Source organism: Daldinia vernicosa (assembly GCF_022497035.1).
Source record: "Daldinia vernicosa strain CBS 139.73 unplaced genomic scaffold F5Y00scaffold_18, whole genome shotgun sequence".
In the NCBI taxonomy this organism is placed as follows: domain Eukaryota; kingdom Fungi; phylum Ascomycota; class Sordariomycetes; order Xylariales; family Hypoxylaceae; genus Daldinia; species Daldinia vernicosa.
In genome coordinates, this window is record NW_025953934.1 from 42,947 (window position 1) to 58,619 (window position 15,673).

General features: G+C 47.2%; 6 protein-coding genes across 6 annotated transcripts; 1 reads left to right on the plus strand and 5 right to left on the minus strand.

Moving 5' to 3' along the window:
- Positions 1-518: 518 nt before the first annotated feature.
- F5Y00DRAFT_261145 (NAD(P)-binding protein) lies at positions 519-1,400 on the minus strand (the record flags this gene model as incomplete). Its single annotated transcript, XM_048011156.1, has 2 exons — positions 519-1,101; positions 1,183-1,400. The coding sequence occupies 2 exons, from the start codon at positions 1,398-1,400 to the stop codon at positions 519-521; spliced, it is 801 nt and encodes a 266-aa protein (XP_047865629.1).
- A 1,178-nt stretch (positions 1,401-2,578) lies between these two features.
- F5Y00DRAFT_234551 (carbohydrate esterase family 1 protein) lies at positions 2,579-4,511 on the minus strand. The gene is made up of 4 exons (XM_048007439.1): positions 3,877-4,511; positions 3,444-3,795; positions 3,337-3,377; positions 2,579-3,283 (listed from the first exon to the last, which is right to left on the minus strand). The coding sequence occupies exons 1-4, from the start codon at positions 4,166-4,168 to the stop codon at positions 3,075-3,077; spliced, it is 894 nt and encodes a 297-aa protein (XP_047865630.1). The 5' UTR covers positions 4,169-4,511; the 3' UTR covers positions 2,579-3,074.
- A 301-nt stretch (positions 4,512-4,812) lies between these two features.
- Positions 4,813-6,233, minus strand: F5Y00DRAFT_261147 (Ecdysteroid kinase-domain-containing protein; the record flags this gene model as incomplete). Its single annotated transcript, XM_048011157.1, has 2 exons — positions 4,813-5,648; positions 5,774-6,233. 2 exons carry the CDS (start codon positions 6,231-6,233, stop codon positions 4,813-4,815), a joined length of 1,296 nt encoding a protein of 431 aa, XP_047865631.1.
- A 476-nt stretch (positions 6,234-6,709) lies between these two features.
- F5Y00DRAFT_234555 (glycoside hydrolase superfamily) lies at positions 6,710-8,774 on the minus strand. Its single transcript, XM_048007440.1, has one exon. The coding sequence runs from the start codon at positions 8,535-8,537 to the stop codon at positions 6,741-6,743; it is 1,797 nt and encodes a 598-aa protein (XP_047865632.1). The 5' UTR covers positions 8,538-8,774; the 3' UTR covers positions 6,710-6,740.
- Positions 8,775-12,033: 3,259 nt separating this feature from the next.
- Positions 12,034-13,124, minus strand: F5Y00DRAFT_261149 (uncharacterized protein; the record flags this gene model as incomplete). The annotated part of the gene is made up of 3 exons (XM_048011158.1): positions 12,034-12,213; positions 12,275-12,843; positions 12,905-13,124. The coding sequence occupies 3 exons, from the start codon at positions 13,122-13,124 to the stop codon at positions 12,034-12,036; spliced, it is 969 nt and encodes a 322-aa protein (XP_047865633.1).
- Positions 13,125-14,447: 1,323 nt separating this feature from the next.
- F5Y00DRAFT_234558 (riboflavin kinase) lies at positions 14,448-15,642 on the plus strand. Its single transcript, XM_048007441.1, has one exon. The coding sequence runs from the start codon at positions 14,770-14,772 to the stop codon at positions 15,496-15,498; it is 729 nt and encodes a 242-aa protein (XP_047865634.1). The 5' UTR covers positions 14,448-14,769; the 3' UTR covers positions 15,499-15,642.
- The last annotated feature ends 31 nt before the right edge of the window (positions 15,643-15,673 follow it).

A 15,673-nucleotide genomic window follows, 5' to 3' on the forward strand; every position in this document is an offset into this window, starting at 1 on the left:
GTAGGTACGTAGTAGCTTAGGTACCCTCTAGGAAAAATATAAATATCCAAGGAGAGAACCAAAGACTTGACCTGAAGACTTTTTCTTACTATAGCAATTATGGATACCAAAAAGACAAAAAAGAAGAGTTTCGGCAAGAGAGTCGTCAAAAAGATTAAAGGTGCTATATACATCTTAATCGTGGGCACTGCTGGATTTATAGCTTTATTCGTCATGGACTGGTAGTTAAGGGGTATCGTCATGATCTTCGGCTACTAGAGTTCTTGATAGAGCCCTTAGAAATCTCGCTTCGGGGGGGATTTCTATCTACAATATACATAATTCCTATCACCAAAAGAATGTGCATCAGTTTTCCCGTGCTAGCTGTAGAATTCGTGGTTGCTATCGTGACGATCGCCCTCCAGCTTTTAAATTATTTGACAAGTACCCCTTGACAAGTACCCCCTTTATTAATATAGATCCTAGGTACTTCATCGCTATAGAAACCCAAGGCTTACTTACAACCTCTCCCTTAATTGTCACTTCTTCCCCATAAACGTCTCTACAATCTTCCGAAACGGGGCTCTCTTCGGGCCCTCGAGAATCTCAAAGCGCTCCTTAACATGGCCCACGGGAATCTCCTCGTCCCCGCTAACCAGGCCCGCCCACGCCTCGTCCGTGAACTGCTCGACGGGGATGCCGATGTCGCCCTGTCCGATCTTCACAAGCTCCGCTTGCTGCGAGTGCAGCTCGGTCTTCACGGCCGGGGGCAAAATCTCCACGACCCGGATGTGCCGGCTGCCCTCGTCGTGGGAGAGCTGCGCGCGGATAGACCATAGTAGCGAGTGCAGCGCTGCTTTGGTCGCGCAGTAGTTGCCGCATCGCGGGAGCGGGACGAGTGCTAGCCCGGAGGTCACGGCGACGAGAGCTGCGGGTTTCGGCGCGAGCGCCTGTAGGTGCGGGAGCAGGTACGTGATTAAATACAGATACGAAGTATAGTTTGTGCCCAGCTCCTGTATCGTGCGGGGCAGGTCGATCTCCTTGGGCTTAGAGAAGTCCAGGGTGCGCTGGATGCCCGAGTTAAGGATCACGGCATCGATATCGGGATACTTCTCGGTGATGCTATGCGCATTGGTCAGCCCAGCCGGAATCAGCGCGGCCCTTAGGTTAGGTAGGTAGTCTTAGATCTGTGGGTTTACTTACTCTTTGGCCCACCCCTCGATCTTGTCGAACTCGGTGATATCGAATTGCGATGCTGCGGCCTTGTTGGACCCGTGCTTAACTACGAATGCGTCGAGCCTTTCCTTCCGGCGCCCGACACCAATGACGAAGATGCCATTTTCAATCATGCGCTCTGCCAGCGCCAGGCCGATTCCGGCTGTGGCGCCTATCAAAAGGACGTTCTTATACGGGAAGGACATGTTCCTCTTTGATTATTGTCCTGAATCGTAGGTAGAATCTAGGTACTAGAAGCGTTGATCTCTCTTGAGCACTAGATATCGATGACGATGACGATGATGAAGGTCTCCCATTCACAACTAGGAATAGTTACACGGTATATCCCGAGACCCAGCAAATCCATCCCCCTCTACTTTATCTGCTAAGCGCACATTTGCCTGACAAACTAAAGTGGAATAGACGCGAATGTTACCTCATATACTACTTACACAGGGCGCCTGTTCGGGAAATGCATACGAGACACCCCCGATGCCTCCTATTTCCACATGGTGTCATGGATTGCACTTGATCTACCTAGGGTAAATCCCACAGCCAAGCTTAGGATATTAATGATCTACCCCGATTGCATTCTACGTCGGCAGCTTGTATTCAACCGTCATTGGCTATGTGGTATAGCTAAGGTACCTAGTATAGTTCTTTAAGGTCGCTCTGCCAAGACATCTCCCCTGTCAACTCAGGCCCAGCTCAGTTCGGTAGTCGATTGTGTAACTCGAAACTGTCACTATAAAGTCATCTTATAGAAATACGTTCTTGATTTATGTTTTAGGTTTAGAAATATCCGCCAGTTCGAGTCGATTTGCTTAAATATCCACCTTTCTACCAACTCCGTTGAGATTAAAAGTGCTTTATTAGAGAATAGGCGGGCTCAAATAGTTTGGTGAAGCATGAACTTGATGGACAGCAGAAAGGTTTAAAATATAATTACCTATTATCTTTTTCGTGACCTTCCAGTCCAGCTAGAGGAATTTTCGTCCCAGGTCCTATTTATGTTCAAATCGTTTTCTCTTCGGTGGTTATTAACATTACCATACTAGTGACGGGGTATAAATAGAATCATAGACTACTTAGAGATATTGTGCATTAAGCTCCCAGGGCCCCAATTGAGCTTTAATAGCCTAATTAGAAGTACTTAATATTAAGCCTCCGGGGCGTTCTTAGTTTTTAAGAAAACGCATGCACTCGCAAGCTCGCGCAAGCGTTTTCATGTGCTCGCAGGCTCGCACGTGAAAATCCGTCGGAGACATCTAATCTCTTATCAATTTCTTATCATTTATTGATGAATTATTTATCAATTACTTATCATTTCCTTATCATTTCCTTATCATTTCCTTATCATTTCCTTATCATTTCCTTATCATTTCCTTATCATTTCCTTATCATTTCCTTATCAATTTCGCATAATAATTTCCAAAAGTTCGAGCGTAAAAAATGTCTCCGACGGATTAAAGTCTTTAGTAAGGGTTCCAGCTACCCGGGCGCAACGGATCTCAGGGTCTTATAGTAGGGAGTTGTCGTTCCAACCACGTGGCGTTTGCCTTATACACATGTCGTCGTTCTATCATATTGGAATTAGTCAATTACCTTAGTTTCTGATTTTAGTACCCGGCCACATCATCTAAGCTTTGCGAGTTCAATGCCTAGAAGGCTATGATATTTCGAACACTATGTAGGTAGTTAAGCTTTGGGTAAAGAGTTACGAGGCAAAATAAACTTATATATATACGTCTGAGTAGCCTTAATATAGTACGGCGAAAAGAACAAATTTTAATCGGCCGGATAACCGAGCTTTCGCTATTTACAAGTTGGCAAAGCCAAATAAATTCTTGCCTTGGCCAATCGGGGACCCTTTTCTGCCTTTACGCAATGCCGAAGAATGCGAGATCATCCTTCTGGTGAATAGGCACGGTGTGGCCAACGCCCGCTGCGCTGTATCCAACGAGCTGCGCTGTCGTGGCGGTGCCCTCACCATAGATGGTCTGAGTGTACCCGCTCTGGGGAGTGTTGGCGGTGTCCTTGGAAGTGGTAAGACCCAAGACGTTGGACCACTGCTTAAGTGTCTCCTGGTCTGTTTATGAAATTAGCATCTTTCGCTGAACATTTCGTGGGGTTAAAACGTACAGTTGGGGTATCGCAGGGTGCTGTCAGCGGTGCCGTGCCAACTACAATATATTAGTTAGTTCAAGCAGTCCAAAAAGATATTCTGACTTGGTTAGGACTCTTCTTACACTAGAACTCGGGGACGAGGGCCGGTGTATCCCGGGTAGTAAGATCGCACGAGGTCACCCCATTGAGCAGCAGTCTTGGTGGTCTGTCCGTTGGCGCACTGGTTGTTCCATCCCGGGGGGTCCTGAGTGGCAGTAGATCCGGGGACAGCGAAGCATCCGTCTGGAACGCCGGAGTAGATGGATCCTGCCTTGAAAACGTCGGGATAGGCTCCGAGAAGAACGTTGGTCATCATGGCACCGGAGCTAGTTCCAGTGACATATGTCCTGTTTGCGTCTCCACCATATTTCTCTACGGCGTACTTGACCATGTTGGCAATAGTCTGACTGTCACCACCGCCATCGTGCTTTAAGGCTACAAAGACTCTGTTAGGAACTTTTTCATGATAGCGATATACCTATTGGTAGTATAGCAAGAGAAGAAAGGGAGTCATACTAGCATCGGAAGCGACATCGAAGCAACCACCCCCAGACTTAGAGTTAGGGTAGATCAAGATAAAACCGTACTGGTTAGCCAATGGCGCGTATTGGGACTCAGAGAAGTATCCCTGAGCTGAACCTTGGCAGTGGTGTACAGCTACGACGATAGGCGCCGGGGTCTTGAGGTTACTGGGCACATACGAGTACATGCCCAGCCTCGTGGGAGTACCGCTGAAGTCGCTGACCTGAGTGAGGGATTGGCAGCTGCCAAGCGCAACTAAAGTTGCGAGTGTCGACAAGACCTTCATATTGCTGTTTCTTTACAAGAGCCGGTATTAACTTGGAGAGTCTTAGATGTCCTAGTTAGTAGTTTTACTTAAAGAATCACTTAACATCCGGTGGGCGATCCTCAAGGTAAATAAACATTTTGATTCCGTTCATCCTACCTAGGTCAGTCTTGTACACGTCTCATGTGACCACTGCCATTTTCCCGGATGTCTCCTCTGTGCGTTCATCCCTTAGGCTAATCTACCAGTTGGTAAATTCATCGTGGCCTGCCTCATTCCGAATCCGGAAAGCGGATCGTTCGGTTAATCAGTAGGTAGCATTGCCCCTGCGGAGATGTTGGGGAATAGGGACCCCGGTGGCAACCGTGACGCGTGTAAGGCCATTAATATTGAAACATATAAAGTCAAAACGCCGCGCCGTTCTAGGTCAAGCCGTTCACGCATACATCTACTCGGCTAAATATGAAATAGCTGCTCCCAACGTAGCGTCGCGTCCGGGAGCCTCCAACTTGAATCCTAATATTAGTTTACGAAAATAACAGGCAACACGTTGTCATATTCATTTACTTTATTATTCGGAAATAGTCTAATTCAGCCTCCATGATTATCTCATCTCATAGTATAGGTAATGCATCTCTTCCAGGTAACATTTACAACGTAAAAGTCTATTCAGATCCCAAGTCTAGGTTCTCTCGAAGCCACTTTCTCCACTGTTGATCCCTGAGAATAGATCGAACTCTGGCCTCGAGCCATTCTGTATTGCCCCAGAAACCCCACGAGGCCTGAAATCTCAACCAGTCAACTAGTGCAGTCTCCCAATGCCGAACGAATAGGCTCCAGTCGTATTCCTGCTTTCGTCCTTCAGCATCTTTGAAGCCATTGGTTAATTTCGCATGGTAATATGCAAGGAGCGTTTCCTCGCCCTTACCCATCGAGAGCTCGTTGGGGATATTATTCTCCTCGTCTATAAGTAATTCTAGCGGAACTGAACACGTAAATAATTTGGCCAGATCGCAGGCACCTAAGCCGAGACCGACATATTGAAAGTCGAAAAATGCAACCTTATGACCGGGCTCAGTTGTAAATAAATTCTCGGATTTGACGTCCCCATGGATGATGGTTTCATACCCTCGGCCACGCGGAGTTAAAAAGTTGGCCACCATCTCGGAGATAGACTGTCCGCCCGGAGCGACTGGCGTGCAGAGCGTAGACCACTCCGAGTCCTCGTCTTCGGCAAGGGCAGCATATTCTGTACGGCGAGTGGCGAGATATGTATACCCTCCATTAAGCCACAACTTCTTCCCAGAGTCATCTCCATGCCGTCGTCTCTCGGCTTCTTCGAGAGGGGGGCGCAAGTATTCTCGCAGATTTCCGGGTACTAATTTCCGACTGGCCCGATGGAAACTAGAGAGCCAATCCAGTGCAGCGCAGACCTGCTTCTCATTGAGTTCTGACCTCTTCTCTCCGGCAACAGGAAATTTAGGTCTCAGGTCAGACATGACTATAAGAAGAAGAAGAATGAGTTAGTTCTCATTTATATTAGAAATTACAAGGCGCATCTAGAGGCTTATTTGACGGGCAGTGTATCTATAGAAAGCTTCAGATAGGTAAATGTGGATTGCGTACTTGTTGCTGTTAGACCTTGGAGCATCTCAGCGCCAGGCTTCCCATGAGACTCTAGTGTCGTAGCAACACAGTGAGCTACGGCGGTGTCCTCCCCTAATAATGGGGCGACAGAGCTATAAAAGTATTGCTCAACCCCATAACTCATTAGTTTTCGCAAATGGCCTTCGTCTTCGAAATCCAGACTTTTCTGTGGGGGCGCGATGTATTTGAGGATTAGAGGAAATATTTCTTCACTCTCCTTAATATTCCTATTGATATTAGGAATAGTAGGACCGCATTTTCTTCGAAGTTCGGCTGCAGCTTCAGCACTAGTAGCTCGAGCTTTGACTTCGTAGATGTACCCGTACCCTGCCCATAATGTTTGCATTTTCCTACACGATACTAATTCAAGAGAATGCCATGACAGCATGACGGCAGCCACGCGCTCGGGCTCAATTTGATTCTGAACAACATGGCGCATAGCTATAGCCTTGAAAGCTGAGAGAGACACCGGCTTTTGGAGTAAGTACGAATTTATAAGTCTGGTGATAGAGTTGTCGGTGAACTCGGATTTGGAAGACCCGTAAAAGGTATCGACTGCGTTTCTTTTCTTGCCGGGCCGTCAATATTTCAAACAGCTGCTAACTGGCACCATAACCCTTTCTTACGTCTCTCTAGGAATTTAAGGCTGGCATGGAAAGACTTGTGTCTCGGAACTTAAGATTTCGGGGCGAAGATGGCGGATATCGTTCAGCAAAAGAAGCGCATCATCTCACATTCAGTTCACTCGTAAGACCTTAACAAGATGTAGAAGAATTTGATAAAGCATACTATAGGTATATAGCGAAACGACGCTCTTATGAGACAACAATACAGACTATATTTATATATAAAGATATAGTTAATACCATATTATTATTAGAACAATTAGAATATTATCTATATACTTATTATCACTCTACTTCCTCCCCCTATTTCCCTCTACCCCTCACGGCAAGGTATTGTCCCAAACACTACCAACACTAACTCTGCTCTCCCACCCGGCCTTCTGCCCGTTATCGCTAATGACGGTGTATCCGATGCGCTTCTCCTCGCCCTTCCTCAGCAGGAATCCGTTGTGGTTGAAACCGACGATGACGTCGTCGGCATCCTTGTCTCCCACGCTGACCCAAGTCCAGATGCTAGTTCCCTTGTCGGCTCGGACAACGAATTCGTTGGCGCTGCTGTCGTGCTCGACGCTTAGACCGGGGTCAACTAGGGCAGCTGAAGCCAACGGTGTGGGTGTATAGTAGTTGGTGTGCGTGAAAGTCTTCGTTGCCTCGCCGTTCGGCGGGGTCCCGGTAGCCGTTAAGTTGGCCACCAAGACGGCCTTGCTAGCATCGAACGACGAGTCTGATTTCAACTTGTTTATGTCCACTCGTGCGAGCAACGTGGTGTTGAGCGGTCCGATAGTGAAGTCCACGTCTCCCGCCTGGATATCAGCCGTATCAACATCGAGAACGCTGCCATCCCAACCAACCCAGCTAAGACTTGCCTTGCCCTTCGTCTCTTCCCAGAGGTCGCTCACTGCGTAAACTTCAAGGATGCCGGTAGTTACGTTCCAGAGATTCGCCACGATGACAGATTGATAGATGTCCTTGGCAGTATTGTGTAGGATCTTCCATCGGCCCTCGTACTCAATGCTTGACCATGTCGGTGCCTGCCAGACATCCTGGAGCTGCCAGTACAAACTTCCAAGCTGGCGCTCGGGCCTTCCGGAACCGATACGGTAGAATTCGATCTGGCTTTTGTAGAAGTCGGCTTGGTAGATCTGTGTCGAGTGACACCAGGCAGAGAAATTGGCAATGGGATCCGTCTTCATCGGCGCGGGATAATATGTCTCTACACCATTGGTCATTTGAATCATACCTTCGGTCGCCATCTCGAAGTCACTGGTGTTAAGCCCACGGGGAGGCTGGTGGTGGTTCCGGAGCACGATGGTTGAGCTGTTGTACCATAGGTCTTCTTCATCCACAGCATTCTTCCACGAGTTGATACTAGGCATACTGGTAAACCCGAACTCAGTTGCGAATCGACCAACCGGATAAGCTGATACGTTAAATCCCTGCCAGATATCGTAGTTATAATAATCGGTATCACCGTAGATGTGTCCGGGCGTGGCGTTCAGGTATCGCTCGACAATCGGCTTCGGGTCGCTGTGGTTGAGAGACAAGTATCCAGTGTTCGCGCTACTCGACATATAGCTAATACTCCGGGTGTTTCCGAAGACAGCAGGGACGAATGTGTCTAGGAATAGTATCTCGAAATCGTGCCTATAGTGGTCGAGTTCATCTGGTGCAATAATTGGAAGTATTGAAATCATCCAGAGCAAAATTTCGTTATTACCGGCCCAGAGAGCTAACGAAGGGTGGTGATTAACACGGCGGACATTGTACACGACCTCCTGACGAGAATTCTCGAGGAAATCCGGATCGGTAGGGTAAAGAGCATCACCGAACTGGAACTCAGACCAGAGGAAGATGCCCATCTCGTCTGCGATGTCATATATGAAATCGGGTAGATATGAGCCGCCTCCCCAGACGCGAAGCATGTTCATGTTTGCAGCGATCACCGAGTTGAACATTGTCCGGATCTTCTCTGGAGTTACCCGCGGCCAGAATGTATCTGGAGGGATGAAGTTGCTACCCTTAGCGTAGAATGTTTGGCCGTTGACCTCGAAATGCCAGTGGGTACCTGGAGCTACTCCTTGGGCTATCTCCTCGTCCGTGACTTCGCCCATGTTCATAACGATCGTTCTGAATCCAGAACGCTTCACTACTGAGGCAAGATTCTTACCCGACTCGGATACTACATCAACAGTAATATTGTAAAGGTTCTGCGTTCCCAGTCCGCTTGGCCACCATAACTTGTAGTCCTTGGCATCTAGAACGGCATTACCAGTAATCACATCTCCATGGTTCTCCACGTCTGTCAGGTCACCGCTGCTAACCTCCTTTTGAGTAGCAAGGTCAAAGATCTTGTAGTTCATAGTCGCCCCTTGCGGCACGGTGCCGATTACATCAATGCTGGCGTTCAAGACCCAATTGGCATTCTGATCAGGGGGAAGAAGGTTCAACTGACCCTCGCGATAGAGATCGAATATCGAGTTGCGAACGTGAATCTCCTCCTTTTGAAGTTGCACAATCCACGCCTTCTGCCAGATACCTGCCGGGGCGAACGCTGGGCCCCAGTCCCAACCGAAGTCCGACTGCTCTTTTCGGATAAACTGGCGGTTCCCGAATTCAAACTCAATCTCAAGACCAATAGGAGGACCCTCGGGCCAAGTAGGAGCTCCAGGTAGAGCTGCAATCTCATTGGCGATTCTAGGAGCACTACCAAATTCAACGAGAAGCTCAGGAGAATCAGAACTGCAGCTGGACAAAATATCGGTGACGTCGAAGAAGTATTGACGGAACTGGTTGTTTGTGTTGGCAACAGATTTAGAGCAGAGGCTAATATTGGCAAATGTATCGAGACCGTTAAACAACAAGAAAGTATTTAGGCCTTCCTCTTTCGATAGTCCAGAGACTTGAGCAGTGTAGTTCCAGTCAGCCATGGCAACCCATCGTAGGTCGAAGTCGTTCAGCCCATGGTATGGGTCATCTATGATTTTCGCGGCAAACAAGTCCAGGTGAGTCTGCGAAGGGACCTTGCCAGGGACCGAGATATCCTTTTCGTCGTTCGTAAGCGTCCAATCTGCTTCAGACAAGTCGACGATGTTCGCGGCGGCAGCCAAAGCCGCCGACGCGATGAGGCGGGCGAAGCGCATGTCGTCCGGTGTCGTGTTCAGAACGAGCTGAGTAGTTGGCAATGAGCTCTGAGAACATAAGTCATAACTGTAGAGAAGTGCGTAAGCAGCATGGCCTTTATATACCCTCCAACCGGAGCCTAAACGGGTTCCATAATCATGTCAATACGGGCTCGGGCTCGGGAATCACAACGGGAGCCGGAGCGTGGACTTTCACTTCACTCCGCCACACCAACGACGAGTGTCATTGGTTCGAATACCAAAATGATGTAAATGCGTTACAACGTCAGCAACGATTGTTTGGATCCGCGTTCCTACCCGCATATTGACAACTTGTGATCCCCACATCGCTTAGACATCTGACATGCGATGAATTAAGATAACTTGCATAATAAAGGGTAACCGGGTAATTGGAAGGTATAAATGTCCACAAGTATAATCGAATCGATGAGTATAAGTCATATCATGACTTATAAGTTTATCTCAATTCATACCATGACCCTAGTTGAAGGTAGGATTCGATTAAAGGATACGGGCCCATTAACCACCCAATCCGACCTGGACCACTAATACATAATGTTATGTATTTTATAACTTCCTAGGTACCTAGATAGTTTCGATATCCATTTTACTCAAAAATCTCTACCGATTTCTCTCTACTCTGTCTGTGTCATGATTTCTGGTTCCGAAGGTGTAAATAAACCACGGTCAAAGCTTTGTTGAATCTCATTGGCTGAAGTTGCTGAACCAACCCGTGGAGGAGCACTTACCAACAACTTACCAACATCTCCTTAAATCTTACCTCATCAACCCAAGAGGGAAATGTGTACGATCGCACCAATGAAGCATTAAGCGATGCTACGTGGGAAGAATAACAAAGTAACCATCAACAACTTGACCTCCTCGGTTGTATAACACTACTACTAAGCGGGAGCAGAGAACCCTGAATTATGAAGATAGAAGTCACAACAGTTTTCATATTAGTCAACTACCTGTTATACATGAATCATGATCTAGTATTAAATGATCCGGATAGGCTAGGCTATACCTAGAACTTCTAATACTATAATTTAGACTGCACTCTAGTATTCGCCAGTACATTTCCCAACTCCATGATAATCTCAGCCAGACGCCGTCCCTATTCGAATACGCATTCGCCGGCAACTTATGCCGAATACGGGGAAACCTGCCTTCAGGACAAAACCCGTAAAATATTCTCCAATACAAGAAAAACATTTCATTATCCAACATGAACATTAGCTTATCCAAGCAGCCCAATTCTTTCTTTCCGCATATCTTATTTCCTCCCCATCGTAAGTATTTCTAACGCCAAGCTATGTTGTGTATATAGCTGTGGTGTCGCCGTGTCGGAGTTGCTGTTCCTGCTAGGTTCCAGGGTAGATCTCGGTCAAGATCCTCTCCGTACTAAAATCCAAAAATCCCACGGGTACGGGCGTTGGTGGTTGATTGATTGGTCGGTTGGTCGGTCGCGCGGCACAGTGGTCTCTAATATCGCATTCCGAGGGCCCCGAAGCTGTAAAGCCAATGCGTGCTAAAGGGACGTAACAGCAGACTCGGGAGTTTATTCCGAACTACCCAGTTTAGCGGTGCATAGGCAGTGGCGTAGTAGTTGAATTAGAGTTTATGTTCTTCTCGTACCCTCGGAATGCGATGCTGATGCTGAGATGTTGTCGGATTATAAGTGGATTTGGGTTCGATTCTTCATGTGATGTAGGCCGACTAAGACAGCCAGCCATTGTTGCCGACAAACTGTGCCAGTGTACATATTTATGGTGAATCTCCCAACGTCGATGGGTAATCAATTCTTTTCCGTCGCTAGGTAAGCCGTCTTCGATAGTCCGGTAAATGTTTATCATCCGTTTGGATAAATATGGTGGTTCTGGTGGCGAAACTCCTTGAGCACGCTAGGCGTTAAGGGTGATTCTATTTCCGTTATAAGAAAGCGTGCTCGACGGTTTTCCCCTTGATCAAAGTCGGCTCTCTGGCGCCAGCGCTAACCAGGTAGAGTAATGCTGTAGGCAGGTAGGGGCTGGAGATGCTATAGGCAGGAAGTGGAGGATCTCTCATGTCAGGCGAAACTCTAGCTCTGTTCCCCCCTGGGGAGTACTCTAGACGTCTAAAGCGCCAAAGATGCGCCGCTGTATCTACTTAGGTAGCATAGAGCAGACCAATAGACGTAAACGTCATCATCATCATCATCATCATCATCATCGGAGTTGCTGTTTCTGCTAGGTTCCAAGGGGTAAGGAGGGAGCCTGGGCTAAGAACTAGTAGATCTCGGTCAAGATCCTCTCCGTGCTAAGATCCAAAAATCCCGCGGGTTGGTTGTGTGGCGCAGTGGTCTCTAGTATCGCATTCCGAGGGCCCCGAAGCTGTAAAGTCAATTCGTGCTAGAAAGACGTAACAGCGGACTCGGGAGTTTACTCTAAACTACCCAGTTTGGCGGTGCATAGGCAGTGGCGTAGTAGGTAAATCAGAGTTCCTCGCGGATCAACGAAGTTGTTTCCATGTTGTTTGGTTCCACCTCGCGCCACGTTTTTAAACTTAATATCTTTTTATATCGTGGCTTATTCTCCTGGGTAGTATTGAAATTGTCGTGAATCTTGTTGTGTGTATAATTAGCTTGTGTCTGCCAGGAAATATGGAAGGTTGTCTGATATCGCTGGAAGTTAGCTAAGAAAGATATGATGAGGGTGGTCTCAGATTACAGGTACAGATTTGCTTGCAATGACGCTCCACAGTGGCACTCCGGGACTTAATTTGGGACCAGTTTTTGGACTCGGGTTCGATGATATACGGGTTGGGTTGATCGTTGATGGTGTGGATGTTGTTCGAACTCCCGGCTTAGAATTTATCGAGAGGTTGCTCGTCTCAGATCGACGGAGTTTAGCAATCCTTGGATCAGTCCAGAGGGCCTCGGTATTACAGTTCTCCTTTATATGCTCAAGAAGGTCGTTGAGGCTCTTTTTGGTCATTCGCGGTGCTCCTTGGGACTTGTCGAACTTGTCGAACTCCTTAAGTGTCGACGATGGAACCACAAATGCACCGCGAGTATAAACCCATGATGTTTTCGGCTTTGGTAGAAGACATCCCCCCTCGAGTCGAAGAAATTCCCGTCGATGATCAGGCGTGACTGAGCCCTTAAATGCACGGAAATCATAGCGGTCTTTGTTGCGGTGGCGCTGCTGTCTCCATGGCGGAAGGTAGTTGTTTTCAGGTCCAGAGTGATATGCCGAGATAGTAGTAACCAGGTAGTACTTTGAATCCTCGGAATGCTCCAGGACTAGAAAAATTAGTAATAGGACTTGGGTCAGCGAGTTTAGAGGATTAGGGAGGGTGCTTACTTATTACTGGATGGTTTGTCGCTTTTTGAGGTAAATAATTGGTGTTGATTAAGCCGTGATTTACCTCCTTAGAAAACTCGTAATGTGACTTGAGGAATGCAATATCACCATCTTGCCAATTGTCGCTATTTTGTTGGCTGAGTGTGGTTTGGTTACGTGGCCGACGGGTATTCGACACTGGAATGAACCCGTCCGGATCACGTACGCTTGTTGTAGGCATTGTCGTTATAGTATATAGCGTGAGTTTGAAATGAAGGGGCTTATTAAGAGGCTGGGGAAGAAGTTGATGATGATCAATGATGCTTTATCAAAGGATATTGGTGAAAATATTGAAGCATTTGCAGCTAAGGAGTAGAAGCCAGAGACTTGCAAAAGCTATGAGGTAGGATAATGTGGAAAGAAGATGAAAGTAGAAGCGGTTGATCTAAGAGAGCGCTTGTTTTATAACCCTCTTGCGGAATGTGGCAACGCTTGGTCGGGGCGAGCAAAAGTTAGAAACGAAATTCGAATCTTCTTTCCTCTTAGTAGAAACGTAATACATTATGTTAAAACGCTGGCGGTTTGTAGGTCAAATCCGGATGGTGGCATTATGCCCGTGTGTCATAATCTACCTAACATAGACTTTTGACTCTGCGCCAGTTCATAGTAAGATTAGTATAGTCATAGCAATAATGGTGTAACAAGCTTCACACAACATTTCCCATCATGGTAAAGCTTTAAGTTTAATTTCAAGCTTTTTTATTCCTTTTTTTTTTGTCATGATATTAGACTTTGATTTACATCAAAATATCCATAAGCGCCGTGGGGATTCTATATAATTATTTATTTTGACTCGGCCTTTCATGAATGTTGCCGTTGTGTAGGATTACAACGTCATATCTACCGAGTAACAATCTTTTGTAATATAGGTACCTACCTAGCTAGCTTACTTAAGTAATTATTCATACTGAATTCTGTCTACGCTCAGTAAGAGACCATTTCTTTATACACTTAAATTAACTATTGCAATAAAGGATATCATAAAGATTACCTTTAAATGTGTGTGAGCAGGGATAAGCATAGGCTTGTAGGGCTTACCACTACCGTCCTCGAGAAGTTGAGATGAGCTCTGCTACCTGAGGTATAGTTTAGAAATCGTCTTATCGTCTTATATAGTAGCTCAGCGAATACGAGGAGCTGAGTTACTAAGGCTGGCTCTGTGACAACTGTCATAGCGCTTAATGGGTGTCCGTTAAATGATTAAAGTTCCCATCTAACACTCGTCAATCCGACCACGTAAAATGATTTTATACCTCTTTTTTAACACCGATTAAACTTTATTTTATAGCCGACCAATCAATGCCAAGACTCGTATTCAAAGAGGTAATAAATTCAACACTAAGTTCCCGTTGTCGTAGCAGCGTACATGTAGTGGGAAATATGGTTATCGATAGTTAATGCAATGCAAAGCTTATCTAATCCGTACCTGTCAGCCCTGTTTATGTACATACTATGTACTACATGTCAATCCCCCGCTATGCGTTTAATTCTACCGACATCCATAAGGAGCCATCACGCTCCGAGGAAGCTTCATACTCAATATCCCTTCTGCATATTATTATATAGATCCGAGTTATGATTGTCAACTAGAATTAGAATATAAGAACAACGCTACTATACGATAGATAGATAGGTACGGACACATCGGGAGGGGTTTTTATTTTTTTAATAGTTATACAAAGACAAACCCCGCCGTCAATCTTGAATATCCTTGTCTCGCATCCAAGACAACTACTTCCTACAGACGCTAGCCAGCCAGCGCAACATCATCCGATTATTCATAATACAACCAAAGATCCCTTAAACCCACCTAAGAGACCGACGTCATGGCAGCCGAGGATCGTCCGCGGGTCCTATACGCAGATTCGGGCCCGGAGCCTCCGTACCCGTTGCGCATGGAAGGCACCGTCATATCCGGCTTCGGTCGCGGGTCCAAAGAGCTCGGCATCCCAACAGCCAACCTCCCCGTCGACTCGGTCGCCACGCCCTGGATCGCCAGCGCAAAGTCAGGAGTGTACTTCGGCTACGCCGCACTGGCTCTACCGTCATCTCATCCCGACCGACAAGACACCACCGACAGCCAACCCCAAGAACCCCGCCATCGCTCTAACCCCCGCGCCGCCACCAACGCGCCTCCTCACACGACCATAACATCCGTCAGCACATCCTCCGAGACCTTCCCCTCATTCTCATCATCCGCCTCCTCATCTCTCGCGACCAAAGAGGCATCGCAACAAAAGCGCTGGCAGATCTATCCCATGGTAATGTCCATCGGCTACAACCCCTTCTACAAGAACTCCGTGCGCTCCGCCGAAGTGCACGTGCTGCGCGAATTCGGCGCCGACTTCTACGACGCGCCCATGCGCCTGCTGATCCTCGGCTTCGTGCGCGAGGAGCGCGACTACGCCTCCCTCGAGGCGCTTATCACCGACATAAACATAGACTGCGAGGTAGCGCGCCAGAGCCTCGCGCGCCCCGCCTGGACCCCGCGCCAAGGCACCGCGGACGGCGTCACGGGCGAGTTTGACGGCTCTTGGCTCGTTAGGGAGTCATAGGGATAGACTACCTACCTATGTACCGTGTTGTTGGGATACTTCTCTATCAACCTACATACGTATATACGATATATCCTATTTTCTTACTTACCTACATAGGCAATATATCATAAGCATGCGACATGGGTAATGCGATCAGGAGGGGTAAAGGGGGGGTAAGGGGGCGGATAGGGGA